We start from the raw sequence: 17,312 nt of genomic DNA on the forward strand, positions 1-17,312 counted from the left end.
CAGGGCACCCTGGGAAGGCTGGAGGTCTCCTATTTTGAAATAAGTGTCTATACAGCACTTATTTCGAAATAGCTATTTCAAATTTGGCATTATTCCTCGTAGAACAAGGTTTACCAATTCAAAATAAGCGCTCCGCTGTGTAGACACTAGTAAAGTTATTTCGAAATTACAGCTGTTATTTTGAAATAACTTTGCTGCGTAGACATACCCTGACTGACATGAACTTAGCAAAACTTCACTTTAGGCTTCTAGATTTTTCATGTAGACTTCTAAAACCTGAGACCAGCCATGTGATGCACTTGAAGGGTTTTTTAGGCACTTCAGGTAGATGTGATTTTGTTTTAGCTTCCAAATAAAAAAGAATACCCCACTTTAGGAGAGTTCTGGAGAACCTGGGTAGGGTTCTGGATTGCATAGTAATAAAATGAACAGTGAAGATCCCACTGCCAAGGAGCTTAGACTTCTGCTATTCAACCCCCTAATCACAGTGCTTGTTTGGTCTCAGGACCTAGCAGAGACAGCGAGTGTGTGTCTACACAGCACCCGAAACTTGAAATAAGATACCCAATTTGTGCTACACAAATTGTGTATCTTACTTCGATTGAATTTCAAAATAGGCTGTTTTGAAATTTAGTGGTCTATACAGCACCAAATTTTCAAATAATGCACTATTTGAGACATCCTTTAACCATCATTGAATGAGAGTTACTGAGATGCCGAAATAGTGTGCCCTTTATTTAAAAAAAAATTCAAACTAACAGGCGGCTTGTGAAGACACAGGGCAGCTATTTTGGGATACCTCCAGTATCCCAAAATAGCCGTTGAGTGTAGATGTACCCTGAAGGAACAGCATGTCCATTTATCATCCACTGTTTTGCAAATATTTTTGAACTATGTGGAAACTGCTTCCTGTCCAATCCTGACTCCAGGCAAACAGGGATGATCGTGTAGCATGGCTGTCTCTTGTTGCTGAGCAGTTGGTCTCAATTGTCAGAATTTTTTGAAGATATAGGACCTTAATTGACCTGTATTGTCCTAGCTAGGTTTATATTCTGGGTGCCATGCAGACATTACAAGGCACTAGACGCTGGGGGGAACCATTTTTTAGTCTTCTCCAGTCCTTTCTTTCTCCCTAGATGAGGTTACTACTTCAGGACAATGATGGAGAAAAGCAAATGTGCATAAAATGAGGGCATTATAGTAAGTGTCACTCTCAGACTCATTAGAAAAAAACACCTCAGATAGCATTTAACCCGAGACAAAGTGATTTTAAGGACCTAGCCTCTTATTGTTGGAATGGGGTAGTCAACACACAATTAAAAACTGAGGATGTACTCTACAGATTATTGCTATTGTGAATTTTTTCCTAAGTGTTAAATTATTGTCTGGCTTTGATTGCAATTATAAGGTCCATGTCATTTCCCTTTGAAAACTGGAGCAGAATTTCAGTAAATATGACCGGTAATGAAATCAAGATGTAATTTGCAATGAGGTCACACTTGCCAGAGTAGCATTCTGGGAAATCAGAAAATGGAAAATAATCTTACCACTTTTAGTGCACATAGGGGAAAATTGTATCTAATACATGGGTCATTATGTATGTGTTTCACTGCCCTTTGTTATGTGCAATGCCAGGTCTGTACAATTGTACATGAATTGTACATGAATACTCTGTGTTGCCTATTAGTCAGCAAGTCTTTTGTTTCAGCAAGACCAGACTAACATGGCTACATCTCTATTACTTGCCTATTAGTGTCAGCCATAGAGAAAAGAGAAACTCTAAATACGCTTATAAATAATGGAGATTGTCCTGCAATTAATGGGTGAAGTGATAGATGCCTGTGGTTTTAGAGCATAGGTCGAGGATTCTAAGGCTAATGGTGCATTGTCCTTTAGATGCTGACTGTGCTCTTCACTGTTTGTATTGATTTCTTACGTGCAAAACATTCTATGGTCTCTCACAGTTGTAAGGACCTCCTCCTCCTTCCCTTCAACTTCTCTGCCCAGTCATTGAAAACTATAACTTGAAAAGAATTGTAAATTTCTGTATTCCAAGGGTGTTTTATTAACATTGAGACTCATGTCAAGCTGAGTAGTACTTCCTTGAGTAGTCCTGCTTCCCATTAACTTCAAGAGGAGTGCATGTGTAAATACTGGTCAGTGTGAATAAGGTTTGCAGAATTAGCCCATAATGGCAAGCTAAGATCTCACTATGGGACCTTTATACATATAAAATATGTAAAAATAATTCAACCTCTGTTCTAAGAAAATTGTATTGAAAACAAAAGTACCTGACAAAGACCTTTTTTGCTGTGGCCATGGACAAGCATCATCAATAAAGTTATGAAAAGCAACTATCACAGGCCAAGCTGAAATTTCATTTGGGGTCACGACAACTGTGGTGTTATCTCAATACTTCATAAAGTGGATCTCAACTTTTCATGAGACCATCTGTGGCAGAGAAGTGATCCGTTTTTCTTTACCTTCACAATAAAGTTCAGTGCTTATTGGAAATATATGTGGATTCCTAAAACACAAATGCTTGAAACTCAGCTTTTAGTATTTAAAACTGCCATTGCACTCTATGGATGATTAAATTACACCTTGCCCATTACAGTGGCCTTCAGGAGCCCCTATCAATCAGGACAGCACCAATTAGGTACAGGCTTCCTCTCTTGTCACGTTCAGAAATTAATGCCGCTCTTCGCTCCAGATGTTTCAGCTCATTAGACAAACAGGAAGGTTACAAATAGGTTTGCTACCACACAGCCCAATGAATTAAGCACTTGAGAGTGCAGGTATTCTCCAGTGCTCCACCATTCCCAACCTGCTTTAATGAAAGATGTGAAATTGGGTCCTTTCCTATATAACTGAAGCCAATTTTAATATAACAGGCATTTCACTTTCAGGAAATCTGGGGCAAACCGTAATATATAGTCATCATTGCAAACTACACACAAAAAATCTACCTTGTCCTTATGCAAACTTTTGTTGCAAATAGGGTGGTTTTCAATCCCTTTGTTGTTGAAATATAATATTTAATAAGTCATGCACTTCTTTTTATTAAAGACAAACTATGCTCTGAGATAGTGATAGAGATGCAGCCATGTTAGTCTAGTGTAGCTGAAATAAAAGACAGAACTATGTAGCACTTTAAAAACTAACAAGATGGTTTATTAGGTTATGAGCTTTCGTGGGCCAAACCCACTTCCTCCGATCAATATGTGGAAGAAAATCGGCACAACCATATATACCAAAGTGATACAATTAAAAAAAATGAACTCATGTGAAATTGACAGATCAAATTTTAGAACAGAGTGGGGGTGAGGGGGTAAGGTAAGTTTCTATGAGGTAATGACATAAGGGTGACACCATTATTGGACCTAACCATGCTAGTTACAAGATCAAGAACACATATTCCTGTTCATTCAGAAATATAATTTATGCCATCATGTGCCTAAAGTGTCTGTCTGCTATGTACATTGGACAAACGTCTCAGACACTTCACCAAAGAATCAATGCACACAAAACAGACATAAGACACTTTCACAGTTAGGGTATGTCTACACTACCCCCCTAGTTCGAATTAGGGGGGTAATGTATGCATACCGAACTTGCTAATGAAGCCCGGTATTTGAATTTCCCGGGCTTCATTAGCATAAAGCCGGCTCCGCCATTTTTAAAAGCCGGCTTGTTCGAACCCCGTGCCGCGCGGCTACACGCGGCACGGGCTAGATAGTTCGAACTATGTAGTTATTCCGAACTATCTGTACGCCTCGTGAGGTGTACAGATAGATCGGAATGGCTACATAGTTCGAACTATCTAGCCCGTGCCGCGTGTAGCCGCGCGGCACGGGGTTCGAACAAGCCGGCTTTTAAAAATGGCGGAGCCGGCTTTATGCTAATGAAGCCCGGGAAATTCAAATACCGGGCTTCATTAGCAAGTTCGGTATGCATACATTACCCCCCTAGTTCGAACTAGGGGGGTACTGTAGACATACCCAGAGAGAGCTGTTGCCTGCCATTTCAGCCAGACTGATCATTCCGTTAATGACCTTAAAACATGCATATTGCTTCAAAGAGACTTTAACTCCAGACTTCAACGAGAAGCTTCAGAATTGTCATTCATGCTTAAATTTGACACTTTATGTATGGGTTTAAAAAAAGACTTTAATTATCTCACCCATTACAAAGATAGCTTCCCCAATTATCGCCCTAATGTCATTACCTCACAGAAACTTCCCCTATTATCACCCCTATATCATTACCTCACAGAAACTTACCTTCCCCCCTCACCCCCACTCTGTTCTAAAATTTGATTTGTCAATTTCACATGGGTTCATTTTTTTTTTAATTGCATCACTTTGGTATATATGGTTGTGCCGATTTTCTTCCACATATTGATCTGAGGAAGTGGGTCTGGCCCACTAAAGATCATCATCTAATAAACCATCTTGTTAGTCTTTAAAGTGCTACATAGTTCTGTCTTTTGTTTATGCTCTGAGATGACATTAAAACAAATCAGAAAAATTAGACATAATTTTCCTCTCCTATTAACTCTTCTAGGAAGATCCTTATCTAATGTTTTGTCACAGTCAGAGAATTAGAAGACTTACCTTGAAACAGTTTCTGTAGAATTGTCTCCCAAGCGAAACAGTAGTAGTCTCATTGTCTGGGACTTTAAATAGCACCGTTCACAACACACTAGAAAATGTACTATGCAAAGCCAGGAAATTGACAGGGTGATACTACAGGCCAGTGGTTCCCAATCTTTTTTAAGCCTGGGACCGGCAAACCCATTCACAAACTTTTAGTGGACTGGCAACATTGTATTTGCATATTCATTATTTACATAATGAATATGAAGAAATACAAATACAGTGTTACATGACCGCTTAGCCCTGACCCAGTGCCCTTGGTTCCCAGTGCCTAACATCCTTTGACCCCCATGCCCTTTGACCCTTTAACCTCTGACCTATATAGCCCATGCCTATCACCCTTTTCCCCCATGACCCCACCACACCCTCACCCAATACCCTTTTGCCGCTCCCCATGCCCAGGAGCGTGAGGCTGCCCCCTAGGGAGCGTGGCTGTTACTGCTGCAGAGAAAGGGACAGCAGCTATTGGCTGTATGTGCTCCCTCCTCCTTTATGCCCCTTCCCTCCCCAAGCACGTCTTGTGCTCCCATGGGTGGAGGGGAAGTGTGGTCCCCAGCTGGGCCGCCATTACTAAGGAAGGAGGGAGGGAGGCACCTCCTCCTGCTACTGCCTCAGCACCACTGCCGGCAAAAGGAGCCCTGGCAACCCGCCATAACCAAGGGGGGGAGGAGAGAGGGAGGCACCTCCTCTGCCTCCTCCTGCCACTGCCTCAGCCCTAGCGCCGCCGCTGGCAAATTTGGGCATGCGGGTAGGGGGAGCAGCTGTTCGTGGTGCACGTGCTCCCTCCTTCTTTGCGCCCTCTCCCTCCCCAATCATGGAGGAGGAAGGAAGGTACCTCCTGCTCTGCCTCCTCCTGCCATGCCTCAACCACGATGGCTGCCGGAGATGAGCCACCATGAACAGCTGGTTTGAGCTCTGGCAGCCAGCAAGTCATGGGCCAGCAGCGGCCTGTGGCCCAGCAATTGGAAACTGCTGCTATAGGACTTTACCATCTCCAGCTTCCAAAATTTTATTTGTAGTGGACTTACACTAGGGAAAATCCCAGTGTCAGATCAACCCTCTTCATTTCAGATAAATACGTCCAAATTCAAAGGTTATTGAATCTGCAAAAGTGAGCTGGAGATCTTAAAAGAAAAGCTCTGTCAGGAGGTTTCTGCTATTTTTTTCTCCAGTCAAATCATAAATAGGAAGTACAAAAAAAAAAATAAGAGAGATCAGTTACCAGGAATTGTTCAGACTGTGGGTGAGGTTTTTGCACATTTTACTGAGCTTGCTTGTCTCTGTTTTGTATAGTATTAAATAATACAGAACTGTTGTTTTGCTGTTGTATGTGACCAGATGTTAAGCCTGATCCTGGGAGGTGCTGAGCAACCATAATTCCAGCTGAAGGCATAGGAGTTATAGCTGATCATCACTCCCCAAATCAGCCAATTGATCTGTAAAAAAAGCAGGACTGAAATGTTAAGGCCATAACCTCCGCAGGTGTAAATCAACATAGCTTCAAGAATCTATTTCAGACCAGCATGTCCCAGTCCATAGTCTGTACTATTGTGTATTCACTTTAAGTTATCTGTCCTGCTGCTGTCCGTGGGCTCTATTGAGGATAGAGGATTTTCTTGCCCAAATAAAGTGTCTCAAGTCTCTTTTCGTCTTCTAGAATCAGTGGATAATTGTCCCAGCAACTGCTATGGAAATGGAGACTGTGTTTCTGGAACCTGCCATTGCTTCCTCGGCTTTCTGGGTCCCGACTGTGGCAGAGGTAGGCATTTGTATCTGATGCTGTAACATCTATACATGTTGTTTTCCCTGGTTACATTTCTCAGAGCGTGTTTCAGAAGTAAACCTGTGGCAGATTGTGATGGTGCAGTAGAGTGGAAATAGATTGGCTTTGTGGGTTTGTTTGTTTATTACTTGCCATGCTTGCAGTAACCTTAGTGACACAAACCTCTGAACTCCCCCTACTTCCCCCAGCTGCATGTGAGCAAACAATAAGGACAATGACTCACCAGGCACTCCCTCTTTGGGAATGTGTGGAGAAAAGGTGGCTTAGAAATGCTGTACTATTATTTCTCCAGCAGAGCACTTTATCCATGGATTAGCAGGTTATTTCTCCAGCAGACCACTTTATCCATGGATTAGCAGGACTTTATAATGATCTTTTGTCCTCAGCCATTTAGAAGGTGGTTCTTAAGCACCCTTGGCCCTGCCTCAGAGGTCTCCTTGGTTTAACCTGCAGCAACCAAAGGGGGGGAGGGGGGAGACAGACAGGAGTGGATTAAGGCAACCTATGACATTAGGAATGTGAGATCACATGTGGCCCCACCCATGTTCAGGGGGATTAACACAAGCATTGTCCAAACAAAGAATCCACCTTCACTGTTGGCCAGTGCTCACTGTCCTAAGGCTGGTTGTGTTCCTTCCTAGAAGACGATGAGCAAACCCCCACCCTGCAAAGCATAGAGCTCTGTGAGACTCCAGTTCACATCTTTTCCTCACAGCCAAGGAGGAGGAATAACAAGGTTCTCCTCACTTGTATTCAGACCTTTATCCAAAGTATGGCCTAGTGGGTTTCAGAGTTCACAATGCAGTCAAATGAATAGGACAATACACACTTGTTAGAACTTTATGCAGACATCAGTGTAAAAGTTCATATCAATTCAAATTAGCTTCTTAACCATAAGGGCTAGAAACATCACTGGAGTTTATAGACTTTCACCATGGTATTTGCAAATTCTCCATCACTAGATGTGAAGCTGGGTGGACATCTTGATGAATTTGTTTTGAGTGAGTCCTTTTTTATTGTCATAAAATTGTGTGGCTAAAATGCCATAGATCCACATCACGCTGTCTGTGTGGAAAGGAATATGTGGGGGGACTGTTGCTGTTTTGTGTGTTATCTGTTGGATTTTCAGCCAATGGGGCTCTCAATGGTACTTGTTAAGTGGGATCATCGTGCCATGAGTCATGATACAGGTGCTCCAGGATCTGTGTTGGCTGGCTGTTGGTTTCCAGCTGGAGTTTAGGTGCTAGTTTTTGGCCTGAAAATCAGTAAATGGCTTGGGGACCTGCCTACCTGAGGGTACATCTACACATCAGGGATAAAGTCAAATTAAGCTACACAACTTCAGCTATGTCAATTGCATAGAAGAACACTTTTCCTTCGACTTCACATACTCTTCACGAAATGAGGGTTACAGGAGTTGAAGTAAGAAGTCCTCCATCTCGACATTATTTTGAAATAATGGCTTGTAGTGTAGACGCGCAATATGTTATTTCAGAATAATGTCAGTTACTCTGAAATAATGCTGCTGTGTAGATGTACCCTGAGAGAGCACCATACTGCTGCTATGGTGACCAGAAAAGATGGTCAGGCTGTAGCACCAGGGGTGTAAATCAACTTTGGATTATGCTTTCCAGCTTGGCCTGAAACTGGTTTGTTACCTTTATTGCATGCTATAAGGCTCATCTTTTGGGGAAGGGGCATGATGAGGCCTTACAGCAGCTGGAAGTGGGGATGAGTACCTGGTATGTGTAACCAAGGGGTCATTATTAACTTTTTCTTGGCTGATTAGTTTTAGCTGCATGAGAGAGATAAGGATGCTAGGTTTATATTGCTGAGCTAATGTTGGATCAATCCCAAGATCTCCTACAATAAGGGAGAGGGGCACTTTTATTTTGTAAAAACCCAAGCAAATGAATAAAGTGTTTTGCAGCGATATTCTCTAATGATGCACTTTAGAATAAGTGGCATGTGTTTGGATCATTGCAATCGTGTTTATTCAAGGGAATTACCATAATTTAAACAAAAGTGCACAAAACCATCCCAAACACTCTTTGCTTGGCTAGCATTTGATTTATAAAGATTCCACATCTATAATGGCATGTCTAGAATACATGGTTTTAAAAATGAGGTATGAATGAAAGGGATTAAAGAATTCCCCAAATCTCCAGTTTCCCTATAACTGTGGGATGTAACAAAGGAGACTTCGCAATCATTGTTGCTTTGTTATTCTCAGTTGCTCCTTTGAGACAGTCCTGGATGATTTCTCAGACAGGGCTCTTTAGAGCTCTAGCCTTCTTACATGTGGCCTGCAATTTATCTGATCTTGTACTGGGTGATCAACTGTCTTGTCAGAATACATGTAAGTCCTTCTCAACACCTGTGTAGTCTCACTGGTTATAGGTGATTATTCTTTGTCCTTGTTGAGGAGAATTGTGGCTCTATCCTCTCTGTGTACCTTGGAATAGGCTCCATTATTCAGCGTTTTAAATTTTAGACAGGTGAATGGAAACCTTCAGTCAGGACAACTAAAAAGTTAAATTACAAAGCTTCTTTTGTTCCAGGCGGTGTATAGCACCTAATACATCTTACCCAATTTATGCCTTGTATTGTACACATAGATATCACCTTGCAAATGATGCATTTGACATATACTCTCAGTGTACCTTATTTTAAGCAAATAAAGCACTGTTTAGTAACAAGAAAGCATTTCCAAGGTCCTTTCCCTTGTAAATTTCTTGTATTTTAATCAGGCAAACATGTTCCAATGTAGATCAAGCAGGTTTAATACAATGTCAATGTTGGTAACTTATTATATTGGGCCTCTGCTGTCATGATGCTTTCATACACTCAAACTGGCTGGCCTGTAATGAGAGGCATGAAAGCAACACTGGAGAAACATTGGAGAAGCATTGTGATGCTATCCTGAGAGGATAGTAACATACAGAGGGATGATTTCTTTAGCTACAATGAAATCTCTTCCTGTGTGGACTGCAATGCAGGAATAATATAAAATAGAAGCATTGTATCCAGCACAAGTCTAGTGCAGATGGGTTACAATACACACTGCGATATTGTATACAATTTCTATATAATGTTCTTCATTAAGATGTTCAGAAAATGCTTTAGTGAGTCGTAGATATGGAAGCTAATGCTTATCCAGCTGCTCTCATCTAGGGTGTTATGAGCAAATTAGACATGGCAGTAAAAGAGAATCATGATGGAGGAGCATAGGTAAGCCCAAGATTGGAACTGTGGAGTTTGTGAGCAGCAAAATAGCAGGACATAAATAGTCAGAGAAAAGGTGGAAGAAGTTCATAGCATTTTGAAAAAACAGGACAGTTTTAAATTGTATTTTGAATAGCTAGTGAGGTTGATGTCCATAAAAGGTGGTTGGGACAAGATGATGTGCTATCATTAACTAAGTGGGAGTATAGTTTAGCTGCAAATTCTGCTTCCATCTCAGCAAACAACGTGTAGACCTTAAAACCAGGAATTACACAGTATAAATTGAGGTGCGATTGATTAGTAAATAGCTAAGGTTTCCAGCAGAGGCAGGGTCAAGGAAATGATGAAATATGCAGATGGTCCCAAGATAAAGCAAAGCAAATCTAAAAAACAGTGAAGATATGGAAGGGGGAAAAGATTTAAGATCCTGGAGGACTCCAACATTTCTAATCTTGGGATTGAATGAAAGATCTAAATTCAGATTGCTGCAGCACATAGCAGAGAGACAGAATAAAGAGGCATTTTCCCCCAGAAGCATGATTTCATGTTTTAAGCATTCACTTGTAGAAAGTTATGAGGTAACCAAGAGCAAAGAGATTCCAGACAGATGGGAAACAGTGATCAGAGAGTGATTCAGGCTATGTCTAGACTGCAGGCTTCATTTGGAAGAAGCTTTTCCAGAAGAAACCTTCCAAAAAAACTTCTTCCAAAAGAGAGCATCCACACTGAATGGACTCTATCTCGCATTTCAGGTGTGATTGCAATGGATAGCGTGGCCACCAGGGCACCTGTGCTTTTTCCTTTTACCTCGTTTCAAAAGAACTCCCTCTTCCCCGTTCACACACCTTTTTCTGAAAGATCTCTTTTGAGAAAAGGCTTCTTCCTCACAGAAAAAGGTTTACCAATGTCGGAAAACCCCCCTCCATTCTTTAAATTTTTTTCGAAAGAATGTGATTGCAGTGTGGATGGAAGTGAAGCATTTTCGGAAAAACATCTGTTTTGCGGAAAAAACTCTGTAGTATAGACATAGCCTCAATGGCAATGTGGAATTGAGTGTGATCCATATAAAAGTGTTGCCCTTGGTTAAAGGCCGTGTTGATACTACCCTATTGGGAGAGTATATATGAAGAAGAGTATAGGTACTTGAGTTACCTTAGTGGAAGGAAAGAGGGGTTGTACTAATGCTGCTTCTTTTCTATTTCTCTCAGCATCTTGTCCAGTCCTGTGCAGTGGAAATGGTCAGTACATGAAAGGGCGATGTCTATGCCACAGTGGCTGGAAAGGGGCAGAATGTGATGTTCCAACAAACCAGTGCATTGATGTATCCTGCAATAACCATGGCACGTGCATTATGGGGACTTGTATCTGCAATCCAGGCTACAAGGGGGACAGCTGTGAAGAAGGTATTTGCACGTTACATTCAATTAGCCTTTTTTGCTTTGATTGCTGATATATAATTACATAGATAGAGACTGTACTGAATAGTTCTGGCACTTAGACACCACAGTAATAGGCACCTTAGCAGTACAACAGATGGCTGGAACATGAAAATGATATGTTGTAATAGCTTGTGGTTATCTGTCATATTTGTGCAGTAATTGGGTGAAAAGCCATCATACATTTCAGATAGACAGATCTGGTTGAAGGGCCAGAACATCTGATCACACGTTCAAATGTTATTAAAGCATCATTTCCATTTACACATCTAAATGTATAATTACTTTAAGAGGGTATTTTTCTGGTGTGCCATGCCAAGCGATCATGGTGCTAATGCATATAAAAATGTGGAGCATATGAGAAAGGCCCTGCATCCTTTCAAGTTTAAAAGATTAGTTGTGTTCAGGACATAAATTTAAGCTCAACTTCAGAACCAGATACCATTTCAATGGAGCGGCCATAAATTTCTTTCACTTCCCATTAGCCTTAAAACATTTTTCAATTTACAGTTATTTTGGGGACTACTAAATATGACATCTATAAGTATTTCAATTATTTTGTGCAGTCAGTCATCCTATCTGCCCTAATGCACCAATAACAAGATAAATATTCATCTTCCCCAATTCATAACCACCTCTTCATGCAACAATTTTTAGCAAACACGAAAAAATGGACAACTGTTTCCATATTTGCACATAAGCACTCAGCCAGTTACAAAGATATCTCCTGATTTTCAGAGGTGGTATGGTTCATTTGAAGTTGTAAGTGTGAAGCACTTCTGAAAATTTAATGCAGAAAACTCCAAAGAACGTTCATTCTGGGTTTAATTCATCTCTCCACAAATGCCAATCCAACACCTTAAATGGCACATAGGCTTCATACATGACCTTTGAACAAGAGTGAATGTCACTCTATAATTTACCTGCAATTGCTACAGTGAGTGTGAGATAAAGAATCCCCTCAGCTGGTTACTTTTTATACAATGGCAATGAGAATAACCTTTATTGGATTCTGATACTGAAATGGCACTTCTTAGAAGCATAAAATGAATTCTGGGTCGAGCATGGTTTTGTGTCTTCGTGAAAATTAGCTGGACACAGTGATGGTGCAAATTCCATGCTGCTAAGCCATCTCTTGAGAAAACATTTTACCTTGGCTCAAAAATGCTTAACAATGTAATAGAGCCAGGAAGCATAGAAAACTCAGTTATTATTACTGAAAAGATTTACTAAGTGGGTCACTCTATCTCTTCATTATTAAATCATCACTACTATCTAAACAAAAGTGGCAAAATGGAAAGTGTTTAAGAGTCAGAGTTAGCATCTGCTCCGAGTTAGATGCATGAGTAACTCTTTTGAGGTCAGTGAGGTTTAATACACAGAATGCAAAGCAAGATTTTTTTCACTAATATGAACCTCCTTTCCCCAGCCACATTAGAAGCAGTGGAATAAACCCCATTCAGTTGTTTTATATTATCACTGTAGCAGGGGACTGTATCACAGTCCCATTAGGTGAAAACATGAAAAAGAATAAGGAACAAAGAGTACAAGATTTTTCTTATGAGTTTTTAGTATTTTTCTAGTTTACATTTGTTTTTCGTATGCAAGATATGATTTGTATTATGCCACAAAGGAGAGGGAATCTACTTTGCAATATGCCGCATATGAAATCTGCAGTGTATTTTTTAAAATTTAATAAAAAACAGTTGATTTACATTTTTTAAATTGTGTTTACTTTTTGATTTCTCTTTCATGAAAGGCCATCTGGAATTGATTCCTTTTATTATTTCTCAGTTTTTTTGGTGTAGCTTCAGTCCTTATTCCTTGTTTATAATGGGTTTTCATACTAGTGTTTCTTCTATTTCCTCCTGCAGAAGCTTGGCATTGTGTATAAAACATCAGCTAACAATCTTACATAGGTTGTTCTTTTCACTCTTCTAAAGTTTATTGCCCCATATTTTATAAGGCATAGGCCAAGATATCAGGATGTTAAAGGAGGAGGTGAACAAATTTAAGCAATAAAAAATGAGAAGTTATTCTTTGGGCACTATATAAGTCTAATAACTTGTATGACCAAGGAAGCATATTGGGGAAAGTGTAGCTTCTGCAATAGCCATTACTTGCTGCTTGATTTATCTCACCGACAAAGGTTGTGCAAAAGTTTTAAGCTATCAATGGGATACTTTTTAAATAGGATTTAGATCATGGAGGGTATTTTCCAACCTGTGAAACAAATATATGCAAACCTCAACTGTTTGGGGGTTTTGTTGTGTTTTCTGTTAGACTTTGTACCCTCTTTCCCCACCCCACCCCCTTTCTTCTTGAGCTGAATGGCTAAATTTATCATGCAGAACTCCCTGAAAAAAAATACCATTGTCCTCAAAAACCACCAAAGCAATTGAAGAAGAAAGCACAAGCCCCTAATCCTGTCTCAGGTTCCTTTCCACGGTGTAGAACGCCTAAAGAGATATGACTACCAAGGGCGAGATTAAAGTTGCCATTGTTTGTGACATCTTTTGAAAGGGCTCATTTCAACATGAAAAATGGCCTTGGGATTATGATAAATTGGGGGTTCTGACACACACACATTCCCCCTCTATAATCTTCTCTGTTAGAGCTGAGGAGCAGAGAGCTGGCCTTCTGTGACGGAGCCCCATTTAAAACTTACCTTTTTTCCCAATTGACCTTCACAGGGAATGATTAATTGCTTGGAGGTAGCCTCTTGTCAGTTAGCCTGTGATCTTTGTTCTCTGTGTTCAAACCATCTGCTGAGAACTTAGGATTCTGTTAGTCTGTTTCATAGTCTCTTTCGTACTTATTATTGCTGAGAAAGAACAGGGCCAGGGCTCCAAGGGTCTCAAGCTAAAATTGGAACCCATGCTCCCAGTTCACTAATAGCAGAAGAGATTTATAGACTCATCCTTTCCAGCATCTTGTGATTCTCAAAGGTTGCTCCAGCTATAAGCAGAGGGCTAGGGACCTATGAAACAGAAAATACCCTTGCATGCTTCAGAATAGTAATTGCTGAGCCATTGCTTGTCAGAGTCAGAAGGCTTTGTGAATCCAGGGAATTATCACAGTAGCTTAATGGGCTGGTATGTTTCCTTTCAAAGTGTCTAGATGTTAAACAGGTCAATGGAAATCTCATTAACCCTAAAGAAACCCCCCCCCCCCTCAAATCTGCCAGTATATGCTGTGGCCTTGTTGTGTTCTGCTGCATTAGAGGCAGTAGTTGGGCAACTCTGCCCTCACAACTTAGTTTGATTGACACTTGTCATTGATCTGCATGGCATGACCACTGACAGTTTCAAGAGATGGGAATACTTTGAAAATATTTTTCTTCCTCTCATTTGCCCTATGTGCTTTTATATAAATAGATGATCAGTTCCCTCCCCCCCTCCCCCCAATCCTTGTGTTTTTGGGTGATCCAGATTCTTCAGTGGGTGGAAATTCACCCAGAGCAGAGTCAGTAGAAGTCCTCTTTGCACCACTTAAATAAGAGGCACTTCAGTGGTATATATGTCTTGTGTACTTGAATTTTCTTAAATAGGATGCCCAGATAGATTGTCTGGGATCTCTATGAAGAGACTGACCTTACTAAAACTAAAAAGCCTAAAAATTAAATATTTGCCTAAATAAATGTTCAGAAATAAGAGATATTCAGTAACATTTCATTTCTCTTTCTTCTTTTGCACTTTGTTCAGCAAAGTACATAAGCATGTGTTTTACTTGGCGTACAAGTTTAAGGCCAAGACTTAAGCACAGGCTTCAAGTTAAGCACATTCTTATGTGCTTTGCTAAATCAAGGTCTTAGTCTTTATTAGAAATGTTTTCTTAGAAGCCCAATGCTCAGAAATCCACAATGTAACATCTGATTGAGTATCACCAACATAATGCTTCATTCAAATACATCCCCATTCAATAGAAATTATGTTAATGCTATCTTAACTAAGATGCTGTTCGTGTCATTTACTGTCACTACCATTGGTGACACAGCTACATTGATAGCTTGAGAAAAATTCCAATTAAATTGGGATGGATTTTAATATAATTTCTGAAAATTACCCTTTACCAGAAAACAACATTTAAAAAGTCCTTTTAATGTTAACATTAACTGTTAACATCAGTATGAATGTTCTATCTTTTTACTAGTGGCTCCTAACCACAAAGACTAACCTTTCTGCCGACTAGCCCACACTGACCACGATGATTCTGAGCATCTAGGCATTTGTGACTTCTATTAGAAAAGGGAATTGTCCATGTTATTCAAGTAGATAAGTATTTGTAATAGAGATTATAACCAGGGTATCCGACAGAAGTGTTGTAACCTTGTTAAAAGAAATAAGCAAATGGTTTCCTCCTGGGGGTTGAGCTGATAGTCCACTTGATCTCCCCTGCCATGGAAGTGAGTGGAGTTAGTATCTTTTGATTAGATAGTGAGACAGGAGTTATGGGCTCATATTCCCAGCTAAGTAATGGTCTGAATAAGTCTAAACCTCCGGAGCAGCTGCCGCCACTGTGCACAGGGCTGGGGAACCCCGGGAGTAGCTGTCCTGCCACGGTGCACAGGTCTGGGGTTCCTTGGGAGCAGGTATCAGTGCTACGTGCAGGGCCGGAGCCAGAAAACCCCAGGAGCAGCTGGGAACCCAGGAACAGTCGCTGCTGCACATGGGGCTGGAGAAGGGGAACCCTGGGAGCAGCTGCTGCCCTGTGCAGGGATTGCAGCAGGGAGCATAGCCCTGGGAGTGGGTTGGGAGCAGCAGATCCAGGCAGGTGAGCCAAAGATAGTCAGGTTTCCAGGTTCTCCTGGGGCAGCTGCCAGGAGGAGAGCCCTGGGAGAGTCTGGATGCCTGACCTCTCCTGGTCCAGCAAATTCCCTTCTTTGGGACCACTCCGGTCCCAAGGGTGCCGGACAAGCATGAGCATCAGTGTAAGAATAGATTTTACCAAATAACATTCCTTTGTTTTAATGCAGAAATTTCTGAAGTGCAAAATAGCCGGTAGGTGCTTCCTGGGGCAGGCACTGCCTTTGTCTCATTTGACTGCACTGCTTCAAGATGCTACTACCCCAGCATAAATATCAAAATGGGTCATTCCTGAACTTTCTATCTCTGCTTCTCTCCCTCTCCCTCCCTTCAATGTAGTGGATTGTATGGATCCCACCTGTTCTGGACGAGGAGTATGCGTACGGGGAGAATGTCACTGTTCCGTTGGCTGGGGAGGAACGAATTGTGAGACACCGAGAGCTACCTGTTTGGATCAGTGCTCTGGACATGGGACCTTTCTACCTGATACTGGACTCTGCAGCTGCGATCCCAACTGGACTGGACATGACTGCTCAATCGGTAACTGTAGCAGTGACTTTTTTTAAAATAAATGTTATAAAATATTAGCAGTTGGGGCTACAATCATGCACTGCAAATTTCTGGGTTAAACACATGTAACGCATGATTGGAAGCACAACTGCAATTGCTTGACCACATAAAGAATTCTGCTCTATTGGTGAATTTATATTAATCTAATAAATAACCCCATAAAAGCTACCTGGGGCTGCTATTGTTCATTGTATTGCTATGAATTTAATTTACAGGTTGCACATAGCTGCCTGTTGTTAATTCTTGATGAAACTTCAATAGTAGCCTTCAATAGAAGCTTGGTTTCTGTGAGATTACTGAGTATTTTTTAATCAGTCATATATCAGTCAAAAGACAATAGAACCATTAGAGATGGCAGTTCTACTTTGGGTCTGTGGTTTCTACAGTGTTTGCATGAGGTGTATTTTTGGCTGTGAATTAGAGAAGAAGCCTTAATACGCAGAACTGCAGGCACTTATAAAAGGTCATACAAGAAGGGAAGCAATTGACTGCCAGTATTTGAAAGATGCAAACACCTTCCATAGAGAGCAGTTTTTAATGTGAAATCTTCAGGCTTGTTAACAAATTGGAGCTAGACTTGTCACATTCCTCAGCTAAAGAGGAATCTTCTTGGTAACCAACAGTAGGTATCTGAAATAGAGATTCAAGAAAAATGATACACAATTTTTTCTCCCTTCTTTAAGATTAACCCAGTCTCTAAATGACACTCTGTAAATATCATATACATGTTACTAGTCTGCTTGGCCTTTGTTCTGTAGTCTGTGTTCACAAATACGATGTATAAAGAAGACAGCTGCAGGCCACATCTGTAATGGTTTCTTTACCCTCTACAGCT

At 40.8% G+C, this 17,312-nt stretch overlaps 1 protein-coding gene across 7 annotated transcripts in view; it reads left to right on the forward strand.

Moving 5' to 3' along the window:
- TENM4 (teneurin transmembrane protein 4) overlaps positions 1 to 17,312 on the forward strand; it is an 870,263-nt gene that overhangs the window by 667,688 nt on the left and 185,263 nt on the right. For all 7 annotated transcript variants that reach the window (XM_075919469.2, XM_075919465.2, XM_075919468.2 and 4 more), the window contains 3 exons: positions 6,316 to 6,417; positions 10,875 to 11,069; positions 16,247 to 16,447. In XM_075919469.2, coding sequence (XP_075775584.1) covers positions 6,316 to 6,417; positions 10,875 to 11,069; positions 16,247 to 16,447 — 498 coding nt within the window. The remainder of the gene's footprint in view (positions 1 to 6,315; positions 6,418 to 10,874; positions 11,070 to 16,246; positions 16,448 to 17,312) is intronic.

Source organism: Pelodiscus sinensis, chromosome 1, assembly GCF_052426305.1.
Source record: "Pelodiscus sinensis isolate ZL-2025 chromosome 1, ASM5242630v1, whole genome shotgun sequence".
NCBI lineage: Eukaryota > Metazoa > Chordata > Testudines > Trionychidae > Pelodiscus > Pelodiscus sinensis.